Genomic DNA, 25,942 nt, shown 5'->3' on the forward strand with positions numbered 1-25,942 from the left:
ACGTCTGATTTTTTTATTATTGGGTTGACGGCATGACCAAAATATAATTAATTTTCTGAAATTAAGAACTGACCTAGGAGTAAAATTAATTTAAGACCAAATCAAGAATCAGCCCAACATGTAAGGACCAAATGTGCATTTTCGCCTATTTCATTTTAGAGTATTTGAATATTGAATTTAGAGAACTACCAGTTTTTGGTTTTCAAATAACATTTTTTAATCTCATTTTTTGTAAATATTTAGAAAAGTTTGGAACCCATGGATTTGACCATAATTGAAAAAAAAAAAAAAAAAAAAAAAAACTCTTTCACGTTCTTTTTAGCTCTCTCTCTCAAAGAAAAAAAAGCTCTCTCTCATGTTCATCCTCTCTTTGCTTCTCCTTATCTCTATGAAATTTCCCTTGTTTTGATTTAGGGATTGTGCTATTTCTATTGCGTGAGTTTTGATTTAGGGTTTAGGGTTGATTTGAAATGGATTTGTGTGAGTTTGGAAAATAGGGATTTTGTCGTTGTTTGTGGGTTTTGATTTAGGTTTTGGTTTTGATTTTGATTTCAAATGGGTTTGTGGAAATTTTTTTGCTGCTATTGTGTGGGTTTGATTTAAGGTTTTGGAATTGATTTCACATGGGTGTGTGTGAAGTGGATCCAGATCCTCTCCATTTCATATAGAGTGACCAGTTAAAGGCTAAGACTGATTTAAAATCAATCTATGGCCTAAAATCAACCATTTAAAATACACTTAACAAAGCACTGAGTCAAAAAAATACACTTAACGTTAGTTTTCAACGTTTCTTCTGTCTCTATGGGTTCTCACTTTCTCTGTCTCTCTCATCAAAAATCCATGGCTCCTCTCTCTCACCTCAACCAAGTTTCTCCCTCACTCTCCCTAGCGCTCCACTCTCTCAACCCCGACTGTGCCTCCACCAGTCTCTTCACCTCCACGCTTGCTCTCTCCCTCTCCCTCAACCCCGTCGTCACCGCTTCCCGCATACCCTACTCAAACCCATAAGAACAAAGAAAAAACAGTAAACCCATAAGAAACCCACACACTCGCACCCTTTTTAGACCCAGATCAAAGAGAGAGTAAGGGTTAGGGTTTGGATAGAATCGGGTAAGAGAGAAGTTGATGCTCAATCTCCATGGCTACAGTTCCGCTCCACCAATTCCGGCGGTGGTTCTGGTAAAGTTCCTCTGTCTCTCTCTTTGATTTTTCCTTCTTTTAATTTTCTCAACAAAAAAGAAGATTTTTTTTAATTTTTTGTATTGTATTAGGATTTCATTTTCTTTTGATTAAGAAATTGAATTCTCAGTTGTACTTGGGAAAAAAATAATGTGGAATTTGTGTTATTCGATACAAATTGTTCAAGTGAAAAGACAACAATAAAACAGAATCTGTATGTATACTAAAGTAAATGATGGTTTACCTATGATACTAAATCTATGATTTTTTCCTCTGATCCTGATTTCTTTGCCTAAAAGTGTCCATTTCTTATTCCTTAGTTTCTTTCACTAAAACATAACTATAATTCTTAGCTTGATAATAATTTCTTAGTTTGAAGTTTGTCACAATGGATTAGTTTTTTCTCATTCCCTATGTTACTATTGTGGTTTAAGTTGTGAAATGCACTGAAGATGTATGAGAAAATGTACCTACTGAAATCCAACTTATTTGGTCTTGGGTGTCTGTGTTTCCCTAGGTTATCAATTAAGTAGAGTAGTGTATGTGTTCGTTTTGACACTTTAATGATCTAAAATCTGGTTTATTTGATGGAAAACCAAATTGTGCAAGTATCTTTGTTAGTGGCTTTGTAATGAGAGTGTTGTGCATCTGTCTCCTTAGGTTCTAATTAATTGGAGTAATACATGTGTTTTTGTCACATTTTTGAGCCTATAGAGTAAAAATATTTCATTTAAAGTCGTAGTATCAAGAAATATGTAAATGTATGTAATTATTTGGCCTAATTAAACAACCATGTGATGCATCAGTAAGTATTGGGCTATTGATTCACTTTTGGACTATTGATGTGGTTTATATATTGTTCTTACAATTAACAGCTCAAATGCACTGTTTATTTATTTATTTTTCAAAATGTTTTTATGCTGAAGTACTGATGAGTTTAGTTTTGCAGATAAGCAAGGCACTTGCTGGAGCTGACAGAAAAGATTTGATGAGGAAGTTGCCAAAATTTATATATGATGAGGAGAAAACTTTGGAGGTGAGAAGTTGTTCCTGCATTTGCAATCCTTTAAATTATTCATTATGTGTGTATGCATGTTTGTTAATGTCTTCAGCTTTGAAAGTAAAGTCTTTTTGGTTACAAATAAAGGCCTAGTTATGGTTGGTTGTCATAAGAAAAACAAGAAAAATATAATGTTCGTATTTATAAGTAAGCTTCATGAATTGTGCTTCAAGAAAAAAAAAATAAGAAAAAGAAACATTGTACAAATTGTTTGTCTTAACTTGTATTTTCATCCTTTTTTAACTATTATTGATATTGTTTTAGTTATCATTTTATAAAAAAAAATGTTTGCAATGCATTGATATTGCATTGGTGGTGTGATGACTACAAAGAACCCGCAAAATATTAACAAAGAAGATTGCTCAGTTGAATTCAGCCATAGACGGTGTTTCTGCTCAGCTTCATGGAGATGATGCCCCTAATGGAGCTGCAGTGAATTCAAATGAAGTTGGAGCTTCAATGTAACAGAATATTTGTTGTAATTGCCATATAATCATCACTACTTACGTGTGATTAGTACTAGAAAAATAATGTTTTGAATCTTTTATCCCTTTTAATTTTCTATTCGGTTAATAAATTCAGGTTGATTGTACTTATATAAAAATATTTACTAGAAATGATAGCAAAATATGATTTGTTTCACAGAAATTTTCTCTTAGTAGTAATTATTTATATTTAGGTACTAATTGTTCTCTCACGTGGCATTCTCACCTCATATTACTTATCTTAAAGAATGTAAAATTGCTACACAAGTAATATATAACTGTGCTAGTTTCTCCAAGCTATGGCCCTTGATTTAGTTAGCAATAATTATGTCAGGATTGCTTTAAGTATCTTATAAATCTTTAAGAAACTAATCCTTAATTGCTTCAATGACTCCAAATCAGTCATCACAAAGTACTTATATAAAAGGCACAACCAAAGCGCATAAAAGCTAGTAATTTCTTTTCAAAGACAAGCTAATAATTATGATTCTCAAAGACAACAAAAATTCATTGAAATTTTTATCCACAACCAAATGAACAAAACCCAAAACAAAAAGGCTTTATAGCGCTAAATTAGCTTCACAATATAAATATGTGATTTTAGTGTTTCAAGAAAGCCAAAATAGCTACATCTTGATTTTGATCCCAACTAAATTAGATATTAGTCGTGTTCTATATATCTAAAATTTCATGATCAATTTCTCTCAAAAAAAAAAAATCGTGAACAAAGCCAGCTTCATGGTCTTCACTAATCCCTCCAGCACTCGCCTTTTCTTGCTCTCAGTGATCAAAAGAAGAATAGCATACCTATAATCATGCCATTCAACCTGACAAAAGAACAAAAGAGTGATTTCATTGATAAACATATATCAAAATTTCCAAAAAACTTGATCTAGCAGTAAAGAAACTTGATAAATGATAATATGACCAAAAAAAATTCCTATCATGCATTACTTTAATGGTAATAATAACTGTTGATCACTCCATTTACAACTAATCCAATTGCCTTGATGGACTTGAAACTTTTATGGGAACAGCTAAAACATAAAAATTAGATCAAGCAGGGATTCGCTTGCTTCACAGTGAGTAGCTTGAGAGTCACAAGCTTGAGCTATTTGTATCAAGCCTTTTTGCTACACAGAACTCCAAGCCATAATTCAGCTAAAACTACCCAAATACTCACAAGTTGATCATGATAATGGAATTGAACCCAAATACTGCCCATGAATTTAGCTACAAAAAAGCATGTCTAGTAAAAAAAGAACTTTATTTTTTCTGTGCAAGAAGTAGTGCTGCAAGTTTGCTTACACTTTGGAAACAAACAAGAGAGTCCTAAAAATCAACCAATATCTAATAAGCTATGATAAATCCTAAAGCCCCCATATCTGCTAACTGCTAAGGAGTATAACCAAATCATAAGTAGAGCTAACCTTATAGCACTTTGACGCCTATTCTCACCATTGTTTCAAATGAAGCTAATTTTGGTCAAATTCAACAAACTATTCTTCTCAATTATAGCCAATGGCCTTTTGGCCACTGTTTATAAATCAGATTTTTCATGAAAGACATAAAACAAGCACAAAATAAAAATTCAACCTTTAGCCAACTAAAAACACATTTTGAAGAAATAACACTTTGGAAACAAACAAGACAGTCCCAAAAAACAACCAATTATTCAACCAATATGTACTAGAACAAGATAAATCCTAAAGCCTCCGTATCAATTTAAGATATTAGCTAACTGCTAAGGAGAACAATTAGATCATAAGTATAGCTAACCCAATGGCACTTCACAGCTCTCTGTATGAGGGAGCTTGACCATCAGTTCTCACCAGTCTTTCAAATAGATCTACTCTGATCAAATTTAACAAAACTATTCGGCTCAATTATTACCAATGACATATCAAATTAAAAACATACAAGACAAGCACAAAATAAAAATTCGATCTTTAACCAACTAAAATAAGTTTCAAATCCCATCATTTTGTTATATTTCTCAATCTTTCTCCTTCCATATATGTTTATCAAAAGCAAGATATCATATATCCACAATGAAGTTGCAAGCCATGCAACTAATCCAAATCTTTATACCTATTTTCATGAATTACGATTCAAAATATAACCATTTAAATCCTAAGATAAATTCATTCTTACATTAAACAAGCAGCTAGACTATAAACACTTAAGCTCATCATACTGTCATACACATGAAAAAAAAAATGATCAAGAAATACTCCAATTTGGACCCAAAAAAAAAAAAATCCTAACTTTTGAGGAATTCATTTCAAAGGCCTGCTAGAGCAAATACTCGCTCACTATTAAGCAATTAAAAAAAATCATTATTTGAAGTAATTTTAGGTTTATAGCTAATCAAGAAAAATTCAAGAATTAGTTTGACAATGGAAAAAACGCATTCATCAACTTAAAGATTATGATGAATATATAACAACTTTAAATCAGCAAAGCGAAACTTAGCAAAGTTTGGGATTTAGTCCGGTGAAAAATGACAAAAGATAAATGCTTGTTTATTTAAAAGGAAAACAAGTAGGTAAACCATCATTCACTTTAGTATACATACAGATTCTGTTTTATTGTTGTCTTTTCACTTGAACAATCTGTATCGAATAACACATATTCCACATTATTTTTTTCCCAAGTACAACAGGGAATTCAATTTCTTAATCAAAAGAAAACGAAATCCTAATACAATACAAAAAATTAAAAAATCTTCTTTTTTGTTGAGAAAATTAAAAGAAGGAAAAATCAAAGAGAGAGACAGAGGAACTTTACCGAAACCACCGCTGGAATTGGTGAAGCGAAACACGGTGGCTGCTAGTTGTAGCCATGGAGATTGAGCATCAACTTCTCCCTTACCCGATTCTATCCAAACCCTAACCCTTACTTTCTCTGATTTGGGTCTAAAAAGCATCAAATTCTCACTTAAACACCCGATTCTCTCCAAACCCCAACCCTTACTCTCTCTCTGATCTAGGTCCAAAAAAGGTGCAAGTGTGTGGGTTTCTTATGGGTTTACTGTTTTTTCTTTGTTCTTGCTTATGGGTTTGAGTTGGGTATATGGGAAGCGGTGATAATGGGGTTGAGGGAGAGGCAAAGAGCAAGCGTGGAGGTGAAGTAACTGGTGGAGGTGCAGTCGGGGTTGAGAGAGTGGAGCGCTAGGGAGAGTGCGGGAGAAACTCAATTGAGATGAGAGAGAGGAGCCATGGATTTTTTATGAGAGAGACAGAGAAAGTGAGAACCCACAGAGACAGAAGAAACGTTGAAAATTAATGTTAAGTGTATTTTATGACTCAGTGCTTTGTTAAGTGTATTTTAAATGGCGTGGCTGATTTTAGGCCATAGATTGATTTTAAATCAATCTCAGCCTTTAACTGGACACTCTCCATTTCATATTGAAATGGAGAGGATCCAAATCCATGTGAAGTTCCCTCCTAGAGATTTGAGCCCCAACTTTTGCCCTTCCCCCCCCTCCCCAAACACCCCACGAATACTTATATTTATGGAGTGACCAGTATTAGTTAAAAATACACTAATAAATAAATTGTTTTTGAAGTATTCTTTAGTAAAATAATGTATCAAACAAACCATTTTTAAGAGACAAAAGAGAGAGGTTATGTTTATTGGGTGACATTATGGACTTCCTCAAGTTGTATATTACAATGTTGTTGGTATTTGTTTTTTTGCTTCTTTTCATTATTGGTATTTTATTTTGGTTTCTAGGATTTTTTTTTTCTAAGTATATGCTTTTGTTATGGAGGAATGATACTTTATCATAAAATTGTTGGCCAATTCTAAGAGCATTCACAACAATGCTCTTAAAAAAAAAAAAAAGCTTTTTAGCTATTTTATCACTTCGAGCACACAGAAACACCCAACATCAATGTTTCTAAACTTAAAAAATTTTACCAACTTACTATAGTGAACTACTAGTAGTAGCAACTCACTGTAGCAAGTTGCTACCAATATTAAATTATTTTCTCTTTCCTTCTCNGATAATGGGGTTGAGGAGAGGCAAAAGCAAGCGTGGAGGTGAAGTGACTGGTGGAGGTGCAGTCGGGGTTGAGAGAGTGGAGCGCTAGGGAGAGTGCGGGAGAAACTCAATTGAGATGAGAGAGAGGAGCCATGGATTTTTTATGAGAGAGACAGAGAAAGTGAGAACCCACAGATACAGAAGAAACGTTGAAAATTAATGTTAAGTGTATTTTATGACTCAGTGCTTTGTTAAGTGTATTTTAAATGGCGTGGCTGATTTTAGGCCATAGATTGATTTTAAATCAATCTCAGCCTTTAACTGGACACTCTCCATTTCATATTGAAATGGAGAGGATCCAAATCTATGTGAAGTTCCTTCCTAGAGATTTGAGCCCCAACTTTTGCCCTTCCCCCCCCTCCCCAAACACCCTACGAATACTTATATTTATGGAGTGACCAGTATTAGTTAAAAATACACTAATAAATAAATTGTTTTTGAAGTATTCTTTAGTAAAATAATGTATCAAACAAACCATTTTTAAGAGACAAAAGAGAGAGGTTATGTTTATTGGGTGACATTATGGACTTCCTCAAGTTGTATATTACAATGTTGTTGGTATTTGTTTTTTTGCTTCTTTTCATTATTGGTATTTTATTTTGGTTTCTAGGATTTTTTTTTTTTTCTAAGTATATGCTTTTGTTATGGAGGAATGATACTTTATCATAAAATTGTTGGCCAATTCTAAGAGCATTCACAACAATGCTCTTAAAAAAAAAAAGCTTTTTAGCTATTTTATCACTTCAAGCACACAGAAACACCCAACATCAATGTTTCTAAACTTAAAAAATTTTACCAACTTACTACAGTGAACTACTAGTAGTAGCAACTCACTGTAGCAAGTTGCTACCAATATTAAATTATTTTCTCTTTCCTTCTCTCATTATTAAATTAATCTCTCTCTCTCTCTCTCTCTCTCTCTCTCAAGTATGTTCTTTCATTCTCTCTTTCAAAAGGTGGCTAGTAGTGGCAATGGCTTTGCATGGTGGTGCTTGAGAAAGAGACGGAGAGAGGTTGTGGTGGGTGGTGATCATTTTTGTGGCTGGGGTTGAGATTGGTCTAGGTTAGGTTGAGATCGAGGTGGGTAGGTTGAGATCAGGCTGGGTTTGGTTATGGCAACTGTGATGATCGGTTGTGGATTGTTGGGTTTTGGTTGTGATAGCCAAAATGGGCTAGTTGTAGCAGTGGTGGTGGTGATTGGGTGGTTGCTGGTTGTGGGTTTGTTTGTGGAGATGGTGAATGGTGGGTTGTGAGGGTGGCTGCATCAGAGAGAGAGAGAGAGAGACCTTTGATGTTGGATGAATTGTAAAGCGAATTATTAAAATAGATAAAGTAGGTTTTGAGTTGCCAAAAGCTAAAATTTTTAAGTTTTTTGATGTGAATGCTTTAATTGTATCCAAATTATGACCAATATCATTCAAAGGAAACATTTTATTATCATATATTGGATAATTTATAATTTTACCTACAAACTAACATTTATTTATAATTTTCCTAGAAACAAACATTTAGTTTCTTTGCTTCATCAATAAATTCAATTGGTTAACAAAGAAAACAAAAGGTTTGTCAACACATCAGTTTGTTCAGATTGCTGCAACATCCTATGTTCCTTCAAAAGGATAAAATAAACTCATTCTAATATGGACCGAAGATTACTCTGTTATGTGAATCAAATGATGAGGGAAATAACTACTATTATTGATTCTAAGTCAACTAGATGAAAAACAATTGCTCCAAAACTATCGGCAAATCCTTTGACATACAACTTTTGGAACAAACAGATTTAGCATCCCCAAAAAAAAAAAAAAAAAAAAAACAAGCATGCAAAATATTGGAGCAGGTCATTGGGATCGTGAATACCCTACCCTTATGGAAGTAAAGAATTACATGTAACATGAAAAATGCGATTGATTAACTTGGAGATGTACAATTTAGTCAACTGACTATGGTAGAATTATGGTTTCAAAAATTAAATAATAAAAAAAAAACTCTATAATAATAATAATAAATTATATTGTGATAAATATGATTATGAAATACATTACTCTTTATTAAATTAGTCCAAATGGCAAAATAATAATAATAATAATAATAATAATAAGACCACTCTAAAAAAAATTATCACGTAAGGACTACACTCACTAATAATTAAGCATTTTCTTTGTTCTAATTCTATGTTAGGAATCCATGGGTAGAACTCACCCTTGAAACCGACTTGCAAGAGAGGATGCCAAAGAGCTTATAAGGCTTGCAATGGAATGGTATCCAAGAGTTTATAAACACATGGTTAATTTTACACTTAATCCTTATGGGATACTAGAATCATAAAATTATGGTATCGGAAACTATCTATATAGCTATCAATTCAAATAAATCTTTTGCTTATTGTTCTTTGAAAACCATTTTTTTTTTCCCTAACACTCCAAACGTGTATTGGATTTTGATAAAGATAAGTATTTGAAAACAGAAAGTTGAAAGCATTAGAACAAGGGTTTTTTCTTTGGAATGATATCATCTAGATTAATGGTTCAGATGTGAAAAAAACTCTACCTTTATTTAACTATTGTTTGAAGACGGAAAGTTTTGATTGAGACAGGAAAGCTCTTGATTTAGTTGAATGGGTGAAATGTTAGATGGTATTCACTACGCAGCAGGTATAAAGTATCTCTCTCCAAACAAAAGGTATTTGGACCAATAACATTAATTGAGTGTTTGGATAGCGTTTTGCGTCCACGTTTTGCGCGTTTGGCTGAAAATTACTTGGGTCCCATGTTACTGTTCACAAACCCCTACAAAAAGATGAAAAATGTAGATGAATTATTTTATATTGTTCACGTTACTATTTAGTTGAAGTTACAGTACTTTTAACCCAAAAAATCAGCTAGCTTATAAATTATTTTGTTACAACACTTTCAGCAATAAGTTTTTAGTTTTTAACAAAATAAGTTATATCCAAACAAACCCTAAGTATGGCTGAATCATTAACAACAATACTCCAAAAACAAAGTCATTTTCAACGTCACCATGACCACCTAACAAATTAGATGCATAAAAAGACACTTGAAAAAGAATAATTGTTCTACCATCATTGGATTGGACTCGAGGGCATAAATAATTCACTTATAAAAACAGAACCAAATCGAATTCGGAGATCGGAATTTCTTGCAGTGAGACATGTGATGAGTGATAAACCCCATCTAGCCTATTGAAGCAAGAAGGAATTGATGCAAAATTAGAATTACTATTCTAGCTTTTGCTTGATTTCTTAATTAATACGAGCCATATTCTAAATTTTTGTGGAATAATAACTTTTGTTACCCCTTCGTTCAACGAATGCATCATAATAAATGTTATAAAGTAATTCCGGACTTTTTTAGTCGATAGTCTAAGACTGTATATCTAAAAGCAAATTACAAAAAATAGACATTATATAACAAAGTAATTGATTTCCCTTATCATGTTGAGCTAAGAATTTATCAAAATAATAAAATTCAATACATTTTACAAGATAATTCTTCCTCTTTTTTTTTTAGAATAATTTTACAAGACAATTCTAATCAATGCAAACTGATTTTTTCTCTTCTTGTCGGTAGTCCTTCTTGTGGCTTAAAAGTGCTGGGCTCCTCAATATGAAGAGTTATTGGTCTCATTGCCCTGCTAAATGCTGTCCCTTTCATTTGATTTCTTTCTAAATGAGTATGTCTGTATGTGGACTCGTGTTAGAATTGTAAAATATTCTTTTGTGCCTCTAACATGGTCGCCAAGGATACATCTAAATGATGAAAAAAAAAAACAAATACCCAAGGAAACAGAGAAACAACACCACGAATACAGAGCTTTTAAAACACAGAGACTAAGGGGTTGTTTGGTTTTTTTTTTTTTTTTTCATCACTCATCATTCATCACTTAAAATACTCCAATTTTCTAAATCCCACAAGTTTGGCACATATTTTCAACTTCTCATCACTCAAATTTTTCTACTGTTTGTGAGACCCACTACCTGAGCACATGCTAGTGAATATAGTTAGCCTACCCGCCTCCCTCAACTCTTTTCATTTCATTTTCTTCTCCTTTAGTCACCATTGCCCTGTTACTCTCCCAACACAAACCCATACCCAGCTAAGATAGAAGATGATCACTATTGATCGGTGTAGCGGCGGCGCCGATCGGTGTTGATCCTCCAACATGTAGCGACGTTGATCGGCACCGATCTCCCACCTTCTCAACCCAGTGGTGTTGATTTTTATAGATCCCTTAACCCAGTGTTGATCTCCCACCTTCTCGACCTAGTGTCGATCTCCACATTTTATCGGTGTTGATTTTTGAAAACCCCAAGGTTTGATTTTTCATAGATCTCTTAAGTTTTATCGGTGAAATTTGTAAAGATTTTTTATTGGTATTGTTCTGATTGAAAAGTTTGTTTCCTGATTTTATTTTTTTTATTTTTTTTATGGGTCTGAGAATAAGATGATGGTGCGAACAGTGGAAATGGAGAAGAAAAACAGCAATACCCACACACAAACATCTTACTCGGTTTGTTTTTTATGCAGTTGGGGTTGTGTTTGTTTTGGGTTGAGGTTTTTTTTGGAGATTGTTTGAATTAAAATTTTTGATGGGTATTGTTTGTGGGTATTGTTTGAATTGAAAAGTTTGTTTCTTTATTTTGGAAGGATGGAGAAGATGGTGGGTCTAAGCTCTGATCGGTGGTGGTATGAAGAGGTCGTGGATGGGGAGGGCTGAGATTCTTTTGTCTTTCAGTGTGGGTGAGATTTTTCTCTTAAGAAGAAGAACATATAAAGAAGAACAGAGAAAGAAAGAAAAGTGGAGATGAGAGTGTGGTCTACTTTAGTGAAGAGCCGTTGAGGAAGACCCATCAAAAGCAGCGCTTGGGTGTGATGTTACTCTGATCGTGGGACCCTTAGTGTGTTTAATTACGAAAATGTCATTGAAAACTGAGTTTTGGAAACTGAAAACACCTAAAATGTGTTTCCAGTTTCCATAACTTATCACTAAAAAAATCAGAGAATTGAGTTATGGAAACAAAAACTGAAAACAAAAGCCAAACACACTTCTCAGCCGTGGGTCTCACCATTTTTGAGTTATGGGTGATGGAAACAGAGTTATGAGTGATGGAAACACAAAAACCAAACAGCCCTTAAGAGCCCCTTCCATAATTACATTAAAATACATCTAAAATTAATTGGTGCAATATATGAGTTTTTTCTTTTTCTTCTTTTTTTTATTTTTTATTTTTATGATAAGATATATATGAGAATTTTGAGTATGCCTAGTCGGTATATTTATCTCAAATATGTAAGACCACAATTTAGGTTTACAAATTTGTCATTTTAAAGCTATAAATGCATGTCCAAATGCCTCCACCTCCATAGGTAGGGATGTCAATTTTTCCCCACCCCTCCCTGCGTCGCCTTGCGTGGGTTTTCCTTTCCCTGCAAAGGTGGTGGGAAGAGGATGGGGCAAGATTTTAGCCCCGCACCATAGGGCGGGGCAGGGCAAGCCGAGGATGGGTTTAAACTTTTTAGACCCACCCCGCCCTGCCCCTCCCCGTCCCAGTCTTGCTCTGCATTACTAAGGGTTATAATTGTAAATCTTTCATACCCTAAAACTTTACTATTTGAACAAACATATCAATATTAGCTTATTTTATTCTACACAATGTAGTTCTCTGCCTTTATTTTGCTATATGTTATATTATGAGTTTTTTTTTTTAAAAAAAATTTATGATTGTCTTGTTAAACACTTAGATATATTATTCAATTTTTTCTAAAAATTGATTTGATATGATGGGATAAATTTAGTTGTAATTTCAAGCATATTTTTATTAACGAAATAGGTTTCATTAAAAAAATTGTACTAGCTGTAAGGCAAATTAACAAAAAGTAGAGTTTTACGGAGTGGAGCAGGACTTCGTGGGGCCCTAAAGGGCAAGGATGGAGTGAGAAAATTTTCTCCATCATGCGAGGCGGGACAAAGATGGGCAAGACAAAATCAAGTGCGGCGAGGACGAAGATCCCATTCTTCGGCCCCACCCTGCCCCATTGCCATCCCTATCCATAAGGACTTTTTCTTTCTTCTATGCTTAAACTATATTTATCCTTGAAAGGAATTGAAGAATATCCATTATCAGTCACAATCACCATTGTTTTAAAAAAGAGGCAAAAATAATCGAAAAAGAGAAAGAATTTTTTTTTTATTATTCAATTATAGTTGGTTGATGGTCAAATCAATGATTTCATAATAATTTAATTAATGATTATTTTTAATACAAGAAATAAATAAAATATATTTATTTACTCGGCCCCTTTAGTTGGTTTTTTTTTTTTAATTATTATTATTATGAACTAGAAACTTTTATTAAGATAAAAAAACACAGCACAGAAAGATTACGAACCTCAGCTTTAATTATAGAAACAAAACAAAAAGGCCACGATTCCACATCAAAAAAAAAAAAAAAAAGAGTTGTTCAACAAAGACCACTTGGCTAAGATATAGGCAGTAACATTTGCTTTTCTAGCCATCCATTGAATTCAAAAAATCGAGATTTGAGACTTAAAGGCTAAAGCATCAAAGCAGATGTTGGTCTTATATTTTATATGAGAGTTCCCATAATATTTTGACTATTTGGACAAAATTGTAAAATGTTCTTTTCGGGCAAAAATAGTAGCACTTTGCCCTATTTTTTAAACTAATTAGGAAAATGCCCCTCTTTTGTAACTCGATTTGTGATAAATCGAGTTAAAAAAAAAAAAATTCTAGAGCCCTATAACGGCATTTTTAAGGACCTATAGTGACGTTTTAAGGACCTATAGTGGCGTTTTGTAACTCAACTTCCATGAAATCGAGTTATAGGCAATTTTTTTTTTACCTATAACTCAAATTTATAGAGATAGAGTTATAAAACGCCACTATAAGTCTTGAAAACGTCACTATAGGCTTCTTAAAAACGCCGCTATAGGGTCTAACTCGATTTATCGCAAATCGAGTTTCAAAAGAGAAGCATTTCCCTAATTAGTTTGAAAAAGAGGACAATGAGCTGCTATTTTTGCACGAAAAGGACATTTGGCAATTTTTTCCTGACTGTTTTCATGTAAGTTTTAATGTGGGGCTTTTGTATTTCATAATGAAAGATAAAAGAGAAAAGTTTCTAATTAAGAAGGAGAATATGTTTCAAATAACTCATTTTTAATTACATTAGACCGATTATGACAAGCAAAACGTGTGACCGCAATTATTGAAACAAAGAGTTCTAATTTGTTCATTTTAGCGTTGATTTTTTATCATAAATATTTTTAGTGGAAAGTGATTTTTTTTTTTTCTTTATTTGCTTGCAACACAAAATATAATTTTTTGATGTCTCGACTCTCATCATCTCTCATCAACAATTACAATTGGGGTAGAGTTATCGTCATAGTGGCTAGAGTTTTTTTTTTTTTTTTTTTTTTTTTTTTTTAAAAACAAAAAGGCCACGATTCCACATCACAAAAAAAAAAAAAAAAAAAAAAAAGAGTTGTTCAACAAAGACCACTTGGCTAAGATATAGGCAGTAACATTTGCTTTTCTAGCCATCCATTGAATTCAAAAAATCGAGATTTGAGACTTAAAGGCTAAAGCATCAAAGCAGATGTTGGTCTTATATTTTACATGAGAGTTCCCATAATATTTTGACTATTTGGACAAAATTGTAAAATGTTCTGTTCGGGCAAAAATAGTAGCACTTTGCCCCTTTTTTAAACTAATTAGGAAAATGTCCCTCTTTTGTAACTCGATTTGTGATAAATCGAGTTAAAAAAAAAAAAAAATTCTAGAGCCCTATAACGGCATTTTTAAGGACCTATAGTGACATTTTAAGGACCTATAGTGGCGTTTTGTAACTTGACCTCCATGAAATTGAGTTATAGGCAATTTTTTTTTTTTTTTACCTATAACTCAATTTTATAGAGATAGAGTTATAAAACGCCACTATAAGTCTTGAAAACGTCACTATAGGCTTCTTAAAAACGCCGCTATAGGGCCTAACTTGATTTATCGCAAATCGAGTTTCAAAAGAGAAGCATTTCCCTAATTAGTTTGAAAAAGAGAACAATAACCTGCTATTTTTGCACGAAAAGGACATTTGGCAATTTTTTCCTGACTGTTTTCATGTAAGTTTTAATGTGGGGCTTTTGTATTTCATAATGAAAGATAAAAGATAAAAGTTTCTAATTAAGAAGGAGAATATGTTTCAAATAACTCATTTTTAATTACATTAGACCGATTATGACAAGCAAAACGTGTGACCGCAATTATTGAAACAAAGAGTTCTAATTTGTTCATTTTAGCGTTGATTTTTTATCATAAATATTTTTAGTGGAAAGTGATTTTTTTTTTTTCTTTATTTGTTTGCAACACAAAATATAATTTTTTGATGTCTCGACTCTCATCATCTCTCATCAACAATTACAATTGGGGTAGAGTTATCGTCATAGTGGCTAGAGTTGGCTAGTGATAGACTAAGGCCCCCGCATAAATTTATAAGAACCCAAAAGCCCCTATTGAAAAAAAAAAAGGTACAAAAAGTATGTTGTAGGGTGGTAATTAAATTGTTTATATATATATATATATAAGTGAGTTTTGCATTATTTCTTCAACATCTAAGAAGGCCTCAAAATATTGGTTAACAAAAATCTAATTCAATTGAAACCTCTAAATATAATTGGGCACCTTTCGTTATTAATATAATGATGAGAATTTGGGAAACTAGATGAGGGCTTGGACTCCAAATTGTTGCATTTCTCTTAGCCTCCATATTGGGTAGAGAGCACCATCTCCAAGTTCTTTTGCATCCACTAGTTGCATTATCCAACTAAACACCTTTTAAAATGTTTTCCCTCCTCATTTTTCCTCATTTTTTTTTTCATTCTCCCTAACTCTACCAAACACACCCTTAGTGTAGGATGGGGATAAAAGTTAAGATTCAAGCCTGTAGGAGGAGTTTCACACACACATACTTGTATTAAGCTAGAATATGATTTCTATTTCAGATATAAAAAGTAAATAAAAAATTTTAAAAAAAAACCCTAAATTGTTTCACCAAAATAAAATTTTATGAGTGCATTAATTAAGTGGATTAGCTATTATTAATTGTAAAAGAGATGTTAATAAAATCTAAATACAAAAATTTAATTAGTAATTTTGCGCCTAAAAACCAAGAGCATTGATTTAAAAAATAAATAATAATAATAATAATAATAATATAGAAATTTAAATAATATTATTTAATTAATATTTAATTTTAAAAAATTTTCATTTAAAAATTATAGCATTTAGGTGTCAAGCTGGATTCAACTGATTTTGATAGAAACAATAGGATAGGTGGTGGCCAATAGCGACAATGGCCATAGATTAGTGGTGTTGCTAGGTGCTAACAATGTGCAAGTGGTGACATTGGTCGTGGTGATATGGAGGGACCAAGGGAGGTAGTAATGTGTAGTGGTGAATTATAGGAATTAAAAATAACAATAAGTCTAGAGTCACAAAAATTTTACTATTTTTTTTTTTTTTTTGGACAAAAAATTTACAATTTTTTTTATGGATAAAAATTGTACAATTATTAAAGTAGTTAATTGTAATTAGTAAATGTGATATCAATAATAGACTAAATAAAAATTAGTAAAACCTTGACAATTCAACTTTTATTATAAAAATAGTGTACCTATAATTTTTCACTTTATAGTGGGGTAGTGGGAACGAAAACAATGTTTTTTCTCGGAAAATCTTGGTATATTTCTGTCAACTAAAAATTTTAGTGTAAACAACCAAAAAAAGGAGAATATTCTCTAATGCGCCTAGCAAAAACTTCAACATGAAAAAAATAAATAAATAAAAGGGAAAAGAAATGGCTATTATTAAATTTCATAAAAAAAAAAAAAATGATGCTATTATTAAATGTCTAGTCTAATCAGTGATCCCTTTATTGCTAACAGGTTCCTTCCATCTGCATGAAAAGGAAATCTAACCAACTGCCACGTGTGCTCTTAAGTCCAATGGACCTTTAGATTCCCTTTTTTTTTTTTTTTTTTTTCCTGTTTTCTTGTGCGACCAATGAGACGTAATCTCTTTTTGAGTAATTTTCTCCAAAAAGTGACAAAAAAAAGGTTGTCTTGGATTAATCTATAGTTGTGTCCATGTACCTATTATCTTAATCATGAGGTATTCCAATTATTTATCTTGTGCGTGAAATTGGGTTTGATAGATTTTCTGTAAATGGGTTCCTTAGTTTCCATATCTGTTAAGTATAATTATCTCATTTTTTTGAACATCTCGTTTCTCTTAGTGGCGTCTGTTTTCTTGATTATAAATTCCCATTCTTCAGAATTTCATGTTAAGACCAATTTCCTAGGCGTCAGTGACAGAAGTCAGCATAGCTGTAAGGATTTTCATAGGCTAGATGATTACAAAGCGAAGTGTTTTTACATCAAAACACATAAACCATGTGTCTCCCAAGGCTATATTGTCTATCTTTACCTTTTCTACTGCAAACTAGGAAGTTTTCCCATTCTGGGTTATTCTCTTCTCTCTCTTTGGCTCCTTGTTCTGTTTTATCTGTTGGGGAACACAGCTTCTGAGTACTTTTGTTCTTCACTTGAAAGCTTATCAAGTTTACTAAAATTGTCTCCTACAATTGCTGGGGTTACTCTGCTTTCTCTTGGCAATGGTGCTCCTGATTTCTTTTCAAGCATCGTCTCGTTTATGGGTGAAGGTACATGTGATGTTGGCCTTAATACAGTACTAGGTGGTGCTTCTTTTGTAACGTGTGTTGTGGTTGGAATCATAAGCATTTCAAGGGGCCGAAGAGTAGTTCGAGTACACAAGTCTGCCTTTATTAGAGATGTTTGTTTTTTACTTTTGGTTCTTGTGTTCTTGTTTGTTATATTGATTCAAGAGGAAATTGATCTGTGGGGTGCGATTGGTTTTTCTTCAATGTATGTTGTTTATGTGATAGTTGTTTACACCTCACATTTTCATTGGAAAAATGGTGAAGAAAGTCAAAGAGGTTGGGATTCAAGCAATTGCAGTGATTTGACTATACCTATTCTTGGCAAGAAGAGTTGCCAAGAAGAGATTAATACTACAGAGAAACGAGCTATAGAAGGTTGTTCAGAAGTAGAAGTCAAGAAGAGTTGCCTTTGTTTAACACCATTAGCTTTTTGTGGTACATTTATCGGCATCCTTGAGCTGCCTCTTTACTTGCCAAGGAGATTGACAATTCCCATTGTTTCTGAAGAGAAATGGTCAAAGCCATATGCAGTTGCTTCAGTGACGTTAGCACCACTGCTGTTGGCAGCTCTTTGGAGCCCTCATAGTGAGAATGACACCTTTAATTCAAGCCTGGTGGCTTATGGAATTGGGTTGCTGATTGGGATTGCTTTTGGAGTTCTTGTATTTGTGACAACTGAGAAGTCGATCCCACCAAAGAAGTGCATATTTCTTTGGCTTTCTGGAGGTTTTTTAATGAGTGTAGCTTGGAGCTATATTATTGCTCAAGAGTTGGTGGGGCTGCTAGTTTCACTGGGGTACATGTCTGGAATAAATCCTTCTATACTAGGCTTTACAATCCTTGCTTGGGGCAACTCAATTGGGGATCTGGTGACAAATTTAACCATGGCTTTGAATGGAGGACCAGAGGGTACTCAAGTGGCTATATCAGGTTGTTATGCTGGCCCCATCTTTAGCATTCTCATTGGTTTGGGTTTGTCTCTTGTTGGCTCTTCTTGGTCAAATTACCCATCATCTGTTGTGATACCTAGAGATCTGTACCTCTTGGAGACACTGTTCTTTTTGGCAGTTGGGTTGCTTTGGGCACTTGTGGTTTTGCCAATCAGAAACATGAGGCTTGATAGGGTATTGGGAGGAGGGCTTTTAGTTGTATATCTAGCTTCTTTGTCTTTAAGGTTGATTCAAACACAAGGGTCTCTCCAGCTTCATACACACACGTGATAGTCCCAACCAACATGATTTGTAAGCTGAGTAATTGTAATGATATCTACTGATTGTAATTACTTACCACTGTGCAATATCTTCCTGTAATCAATTAACACTTTGTGCTATTTCGATTCTCGAATGAAAGATAGTGAGGCACTTTTTCTACAAAATAGTTGGCTTCATTTTTGAACCTTGATTCAAAATGTCAAGGACTTGACTCCACTTGAGAGCTGACAGAAAATTCTTTCAACTTGATTCAATATTATTTTCCTTGGAGAACACTAATGTCATTTGTTTCGTTTGATTAATAATAAGGTCTATTTACCTTGCAAATAAACACATTATGCCCTTAAGTCGCGAAAATAGCACCTGCATGACAAGAGGTGTGTAAATTGCTTCAAATATTGAGTATGGATGGTGATTCCTCTGTGGACCTCACTAAATCCAAGAGACGAGTTTTTTTTTTTTTTTTGGCTTCACAAAGACAGTTATTTTGTACTTCTTGTAGTTTCAACAGACTGAGGGCTTACAGGATTGCAAGCTACTTGGTGCAAAGGTCAGGTGTTAGTGCGATGGTAAGTGTTTTCCACCAAGAACCACATATTGTGGGTCAAAACAAGACCTCACAAAAGTTACAACATTTTCCTTTGTTTGTTAACGTATACTCTTTTCTTAATTGATAATTTCAATAGTTTTGAGATGAGAAATTTGAACCTGAATTGGGAAATTTGAACCTGAATGACTCTTTCGTATAAACCAAAAAAGTATGAAATAAGCTAGAAGGCTATTGCCACTATTAATGTGAATACAATTTCTATTTGCATCACTACGAGTAAATAATGTCATTATTGTTTATATTGTATAATGGATTATCAAAATAGTAATAAATAGGATAATCCGTTCATTACTATTTTATACAAAGTAATGACATTTAGCAGTAGCACAGCAGAGAGGTTGAAAGGAGCTAATTCTTTATCTAATCCAAACAAAAAAGAAGACAAAACTTAAAAAAGTGATGACATTTAGCAGCAGCACTGCAGAGAGGTTGAAAGGAGCTAATTCTTTATCAATAAAAACAAAAAAGAAGACAAAACTTAAAATGACAGAATCGATCGATGTAGACTTCGTATTGTAAAATTGATTGAGAAAATCAGCCTCAATGCTTTCTTTGACCTGAATGACTAAAATATTTGTCACACAAGTATCCATCAAAGTTCTTGTGACCTTTATTTACCACTAGTTATTTGCATTCTAGGAAGTATGGTTGGTATGGAATTATAGGTAATTATTTGGTCAGTAAATTAGAAAATCCACTTGATTTTTCTTGTTTTGAAATATTTTCTACTCTGTTGGAAGTTTTCCACCATTTCTAGTGAGTAATGTATAAGTATAACCTGCATATATATACAAATTCTATTTGTTGTTATGATTATCCAAGTAGAATAGATAAGATTCTGTTTATTCTAAAATTCCAAACATCACCTGAAATTCAGAAAGAAAATTGACAGCAATTTTGGATTAGTCAGCAAGAAAATTTTGGAGAAATTATTACATACACCGGGCTGAGCCTGCCTCCCTCTTATATTACCTCGAAAATTTGGGTTTGGACAAAATTAGATTAAGACATATCTACATCTAATAAATGGAAATGGAATTGGGTAGCTACAAACTATGAATATGAGCAAGGGTCCAATTACAGTGACGTCGTGATAGAACTAGGGTTGAATGAGGGTTCGCCAAAAAGAAAAAGACAGCAAGGGCCCTTTACTCCATCACAGTGATGTGGTGATAGAATTGGTAATAGGGCCATGGCTAGGGTTCAACCATTTGTCACTTAACAGAATGTGAGTCAATTTGGAATTGAATTTTTGAAAGCCATGGTGGTTTAATGAAACCAACACATTTGATACACTTAATGAAAATAGATTTTGAAAATAGAAATCTATACTACTAGGAATATTAAAGATATGTAATAGTATTACTATTCAAATGCTCAGTTGTAAAATTGTCCATGTATGTATTCTCGAAATAGCCTACTTATACAACTATATTTACACTTATTGTAAAGCTAAATCTATATCTATGTATATTTAAAAACTGAAGCGTAGCATTTATTGTTGTTACGCTCTTTTTGAACCACTTCATCGCCACGTCATTGGCTACATAATTAGTCTTTTTCATATTTATTTTTTACCATTAGTTTTTTTATAATATTAAATATATAAATATATTGGCTGTACAAATTTATCTTAGGCGTTTTAACTTTATATATTCATCTACTTTAATTTTGATGTTATAATCTAGATAATAAATCAATGCAAAATCAAACAAAAGTATTGTCTATATATATTCATCTTGGGCGGTTTTAACTTTACATATTATTTTGCCCCTTCATCTTCCATTATTTTGGCTTTTTTTATTCTCATCATCTTACTATAAATTAGCCACTCTCTCTCATTCTATGCATATTATTTCCATACAAAAAAGGTTATTTCTCTNACATAATTAGTCTTTTTCATATTTATTTTTTACCATTAGTTTTTTTATAATATTAAATATATAAATATATTGGCTGTACAAATTTATCTTAGGCGGTTTTAACTTTATATATTCATCTACTTTAATTTTGATGTTATAATCTAGATAATAAATCAATGCAAAATCAAACAAAAGTATTGTCTATATATATTCATCTTGGGCGGTTTTAACTTTACATATTATTTTGCCCCTTCATCTTCCATTATTTTGGCTTTTCTTATTCTCATCATCTTACTATAAATTAGCCACTCTCTCTCATTCTATGCATATTTTTTCCATACAAAAAAGGTTATTTCTCTCTCTCTCTCTCTCTCTCTCTCTCTCTCTCTAATTTTTTTTTTCATTTTTTGTTGGATTTATTTTCCCTATATCTCTACCTTAGATTGATGAATATTTGTTTTCTAGAATTCTACTTTAAAAATTTCTATAAAAATTATTCACTGCCCATAGGAGGATCTCCTACTAGAGGTTCGTTCCCTTGTTGTCCTATTATTAACTAATTCATATGTGTTCCTTGATGAAAGTATTTTTTTTTATCATTTTATTTAAAACGCTAAATACTTTTAATGAATAGTGTTTGATCTTAATCTGAATTGGGGAAAAGTCATATTATAATATATCATATTTTGTGTTATTGTCAGATTTTAGTTTATTTGGAAAACAACAGGATAATCTGGACAAGGTGATGAAGAATAGTTAGTGTAGTTGAGGACAATGGTCTTTGTGCAATTTCTTCTCACTATCTGTAAATATTATGTTTAATATGTTAGCAACAAATTGTTATGTTTTTATTATATGATGTTCTTAGATGCTTAAGTAATTGTTTTAAGCGTTACAAATATTTTATATTATTTTTCATCTTCTTTATTTCATTAGTATGTTCTTTGAGATTTCTAAGAAAATAAATTATATTTTGTGTTTAAAATTATTTATTTATCTATTTATTTTTCATTATGTTAGATTAGATTATGACAACATTAAACAATACTTCTTTCTTCAAAAAAAAAAAAAAAAAAACTTCTCTATATTGGCATATGAAGTGCTCAACCAAGCTACAAAGGGTACATAAGTAAGAAATATCAATTTCTTAACTAATCCATGAGTACTGTACTTCCCAATACACACTCAAAAAATATATTTTTTTGATTTTTGATTTTTCCAATTTTCTTGAAGAAAATAAGCAACCAAAAAATATGCAAATGAAAGAAGAAAAAAAAAAAGAAACAAAATAAAGATAGCATGTACTAATGTGCAAGTGATTCCTAGCATGTATGAAATGCATGAAGCACAAGAAGGAATCAGAAAAAGAGGTGTCCTAAAAATGATTGAAAGAATTCAAGTAAAGGCTAAACAGAAAGACAATTAAGTTTTTGGATTCTTCCTCATTCATACCGCACAAGTCTTTGGCTGTGAAGATGAAGAAGCACGAGCCCTAGCAAATTTATGAAAGGATGGGGAGGGAATAACATTCCCTTGAAACCGAGTTTTAAAAAAAAAAAAAATCAAGGTTTTTAATAACTCTTCAACCAACAGTATGAGATCATGTATCTTGGACAAATTAGACAATCGTTTCTCAGGATGAAGCTTGAAACAATTAGGACAAGTGTGTCCAGGAACACCATAGTGGTGACAAACATGAGTAGACTGTCTACTTTGATTTATTGAAGTCATTCTAGCTTTAACTTCAGATTGAGATCTCAACTACAAACAATTGGGTCTAATGTGACCAACCACACCACAATGGTGACAAGTAGGAACAAATTCAAATTTTCCTTGATGCTTAGGACAAGATCTAGTCATAGGTTTTTTAACATGAAATTCATTCATAGTCCTTTTACCTTTGTTCTTCCAAGCAAAATTAGCATTTTCTTCATTGTGATTCCTCTTAAAAGGAGGAACATACACTTTAACATCTTAACGCTTATTATTTGCAGATTCAGATTTGGGTTCAAAAACAAGCTTAAGACTAGACACTTTTTCTAGTTTAGCTTTAGACTCAACTAGATCATCTTCTTAGCCTTTGACCTTAATCTTGAGGGATTGATTTTCAATTTTTAACTCATCTACCAAATTTTTAGTCTTTCTAAGAACTCTTACGTCCTCTCTAACATGTTCGATTTCATTCAATTTTTCTACGGACTTTTAAGCAATTTCCTTATACTTTTCAACTAATTCGTTGGATTCCTCAAGTTTAGCCTCTAATATTATAGATTTCTTGGCATATTTTATAAACTCTTTATAAAGCTTATTATATTCTCCTTGAAGGTCATCAAAATCGTCTGAAACAACAAGATTGTGCACATCAAGAATATTGGCAATTTCCATGATAGCAAGGGTCAAGAATCAACTTACTACAGATAGTTGAACGAGGAGTTAACCCGCTTTGATACCAATTGTTAGGGTTTTAGATTCTAGTTGTCTTAGATTTAATGAACTTTTAGCCAAGAATAATGACCCAGGAAAACTTTTGAAACTGTTGTTTCAAAGTATAAAATAATAATAATAAATAGTTTAAAAAAAAAAAAAAAAACCTCTAGAGGATTTAACCTAAACAACCCTCAAGGAAACATTTCACTAATAGAATCGAAGTTTGTATAATAGACTTAACCATAAATCTACTGCTATCTCATTTAGTATTTACTGGAGTGACCAAATGTAACTTCAAACCCACAAACTATTCCACTGTGATATTGTTGCACACAAACTCTCCAGTTTGTGACTTTGAGATCTCCTCTCAAAGGTTTTAAATCAGCAACTGTGGTTAATTGATTTCACACAAACCTCCTTGTTTGTGACTCCAAGAAATCCTCTTAAAGGTTTTAACCAACAATTGCTGTAGACTGGATTTCTCTATGGCTTCATACAGATCTACACTATTGTAGCGGCAACACCGTGTTGATTTTTTTCTATGTGCTCTTGAACTCTCATGTGTTGAATAAATAGAGGCAAAGATCTACTTTGAAAGTCTCTAGTATAGTGAGATTGAGAGAAAATTAGTTATACAAACCCTAGCCGCACAAATGGAGATTTCTCTATCTAACAAGCTCTCTAGGGATAGTTTATGATGACCTTTAAATAGCACAAAAAAAGGATCACGAATCAAGCTTGAAACAGATTAGTTATGGGCATTTTCACGTTTCAAATTTTTGTTGATATTGCAATCTCAATCGGTCGAACTAGGTGTCAAGCTTGCAATCGAAAATTTCGATTAGTTGAGCCAAGTGATGAGATAGCAGTCGAACTGATGGAAAGTTTGTTTTCTTGCTTTGAACTTGATTCTTTCTTGATCTAAACTTGGATCTTTGTCTTAGACTATAAAATACACATTTAACACACTTAAGACTCACCAAAAACACTGTAAATGAATTACATTTCATCACGGTTTGCCAACCTAAAAATATGTACTCTACAAAAATCACTAAAAGAACCTTATCTTTTGCAAGGAAAGTCCAGCTCATCAAACCTATTCTTTATAGTATTCAAATATACAGGGGTAGTTTGTATATACTTTCTGCAAAAGTTGATCAAGCTAGTGAGGCAGAGATTTATATATGTGAAATGAATCAGATGAAAATGCTACCTCAGGCAAAGGTTGCATCTAATGAAATCCCTTTCCATATATAACAAAAGGGTGATTTAGGCTTATGTAAGTAAGGTAGATAAGTGAAATAGAGTAGATGTTATGAAATTCATTTCGAGTCATTTTGTTAAAGCTAGATCACTACCAGTTGCATGGATTTAATCTTATCTGCTAAGGAGCAAACCAATTTAGGAAGTCCCATTTCCTGTTGATTGTTCATAGCTAAGGGACGGAGGAAGAGGAAAATATTTTAACTAAAGAAAGAATTAGGCCTTTGCTGAGATACTGTAGGTGGGGACTGGGGAATGAAAATATTCACTTGGCATCCAGATGGTCCACTCTATCACAAGTATGGCTAAAGACTTATGGGATAATTATAGTAAACCCACCTGTGGTATGACCCATTTCACTTTGCCTACCTATGGTTTAAAACTTAACACTTTGCCCACCTGAACTTCAATTTGTTACCTATTGGTTACCCACCTCACCCTCAGATGTTAGAAAAACACCATTTTATTAAAAATCAGAACATAACACAGATCAAAAACACGAACCATTGAATCTTTTCCTCACAAACGCAAGAACACAGCATTTGTAAATATAGTTCAAAATTTTCAATTACAATGCAAAACCTTTTAAATCCTCTGAATCCATACCAAAAATCCCTCTCATTTTTCAAACCCAAATTGTAATAAAAAAAGTTTTAGAACCCAATCATAGATTAAATAGAAAATAGAAACAAACCAAAGAGTGAATTTCAATCACAGGCAAAATAAATCAAAAGGGGGGAACTACAAAAATGGAAAAGGAAAAATAAAATAAACGAGAAAGGGAAAGGAAACAGCACCATTGTTCATCCTGCCGATGGTGGTGGTCAAGTGCTTCAACCTAAAGTTTGATGATGGCTTGTACGATGGCTTGGCTATCATGGCGGTGGCTCGTAGTGGTGCTAACTGCGGCCATGGAGGTCAACCACCACTAGCAAGCCAAAATCAAATAAAACCCACAACCAAAAAAAAAAAAATTTGAGACCCTCAAAGCGTTGCAATCCGATCGCCTTCATCCTCTCT

General features: G+C 32.9%; 1 protein-coding gene and 2 long non-coding RNA genes across 4 annotated transcripts; 2 read left to right on the forward strand and 1 right to left on the reverse strand.

Annotated features, from left to right (window-relative positions):
* Positions 1-286: 286 nt before the first annotated feature.
* Positions 287-2,887, forward strand: LOC136070420 (uncharacterized). 2 transcript variants are annotated; one of them, XR_010631659.1, is made up of 3 exons: positions 287-1,179; positions 2,129-2,215; positions 2,504-2,887. It is a non-coding gene; the product is annotated as an uncharacterized LOC136070420 (long non-coding RNA). The 2 variants fall into 2 exon arrangements; XR_010631660.1 differs by having other exon boundaries at positions 289-1,179; positions 2,572-2,887.
* Positions 2,888-3,264: 377 nt separating this feature from the next.
* On the reverse strand, positions 3,265-6,157 carry LOC136070419 (uncharacterized). Its single transcript, XR_010631658.1, has 2 exons — positions 5,515-6,157; positions 3,265-3,551 (listed from the first exon to the last, which is right to left on the reverse strand). It is a non-coding gene; the product is annotated as an uncharacterized LOC136070419 (long non-coding RNA).
* A 10,732-nt stretch (positions 6,158-16,889) lies between these two features.
* LOC112005254 (cation/calcium exchanger 2) lies at positions 16,890-18,924 on the forward strand. Its single transcript, XM_024037501.2, has one exon. It carries the CDS (start codon positions 17,036-17,038, stop codon positions 18,767-18,769), a length of 1,734 nt encoding a protein of 577 aa, XP_023893269.2. The 5' UTR covers positions 16,890-17,035; the 3' UTR covers positions 18,770-18,924.
* Positions 18,925-25,942: the final 7,018 nt, after the last annotated feature.

Source organism: Quercus suber, unplaced genomic scaffold, assembly GCF_002906115.3.
Source record: "Quercus suber isolate HL8 unplaced genomic scaffold, Cork oak 2.0 scaffold_233, whole genome shotgun sequence".
In the NCBI taxonomy this organism is placed as follows: Eukaryota; Viridiplantae; Streptophyta; class Magnoliopsida; order Fagales; family Fagaceae; genus Quercus; species Quercus suber.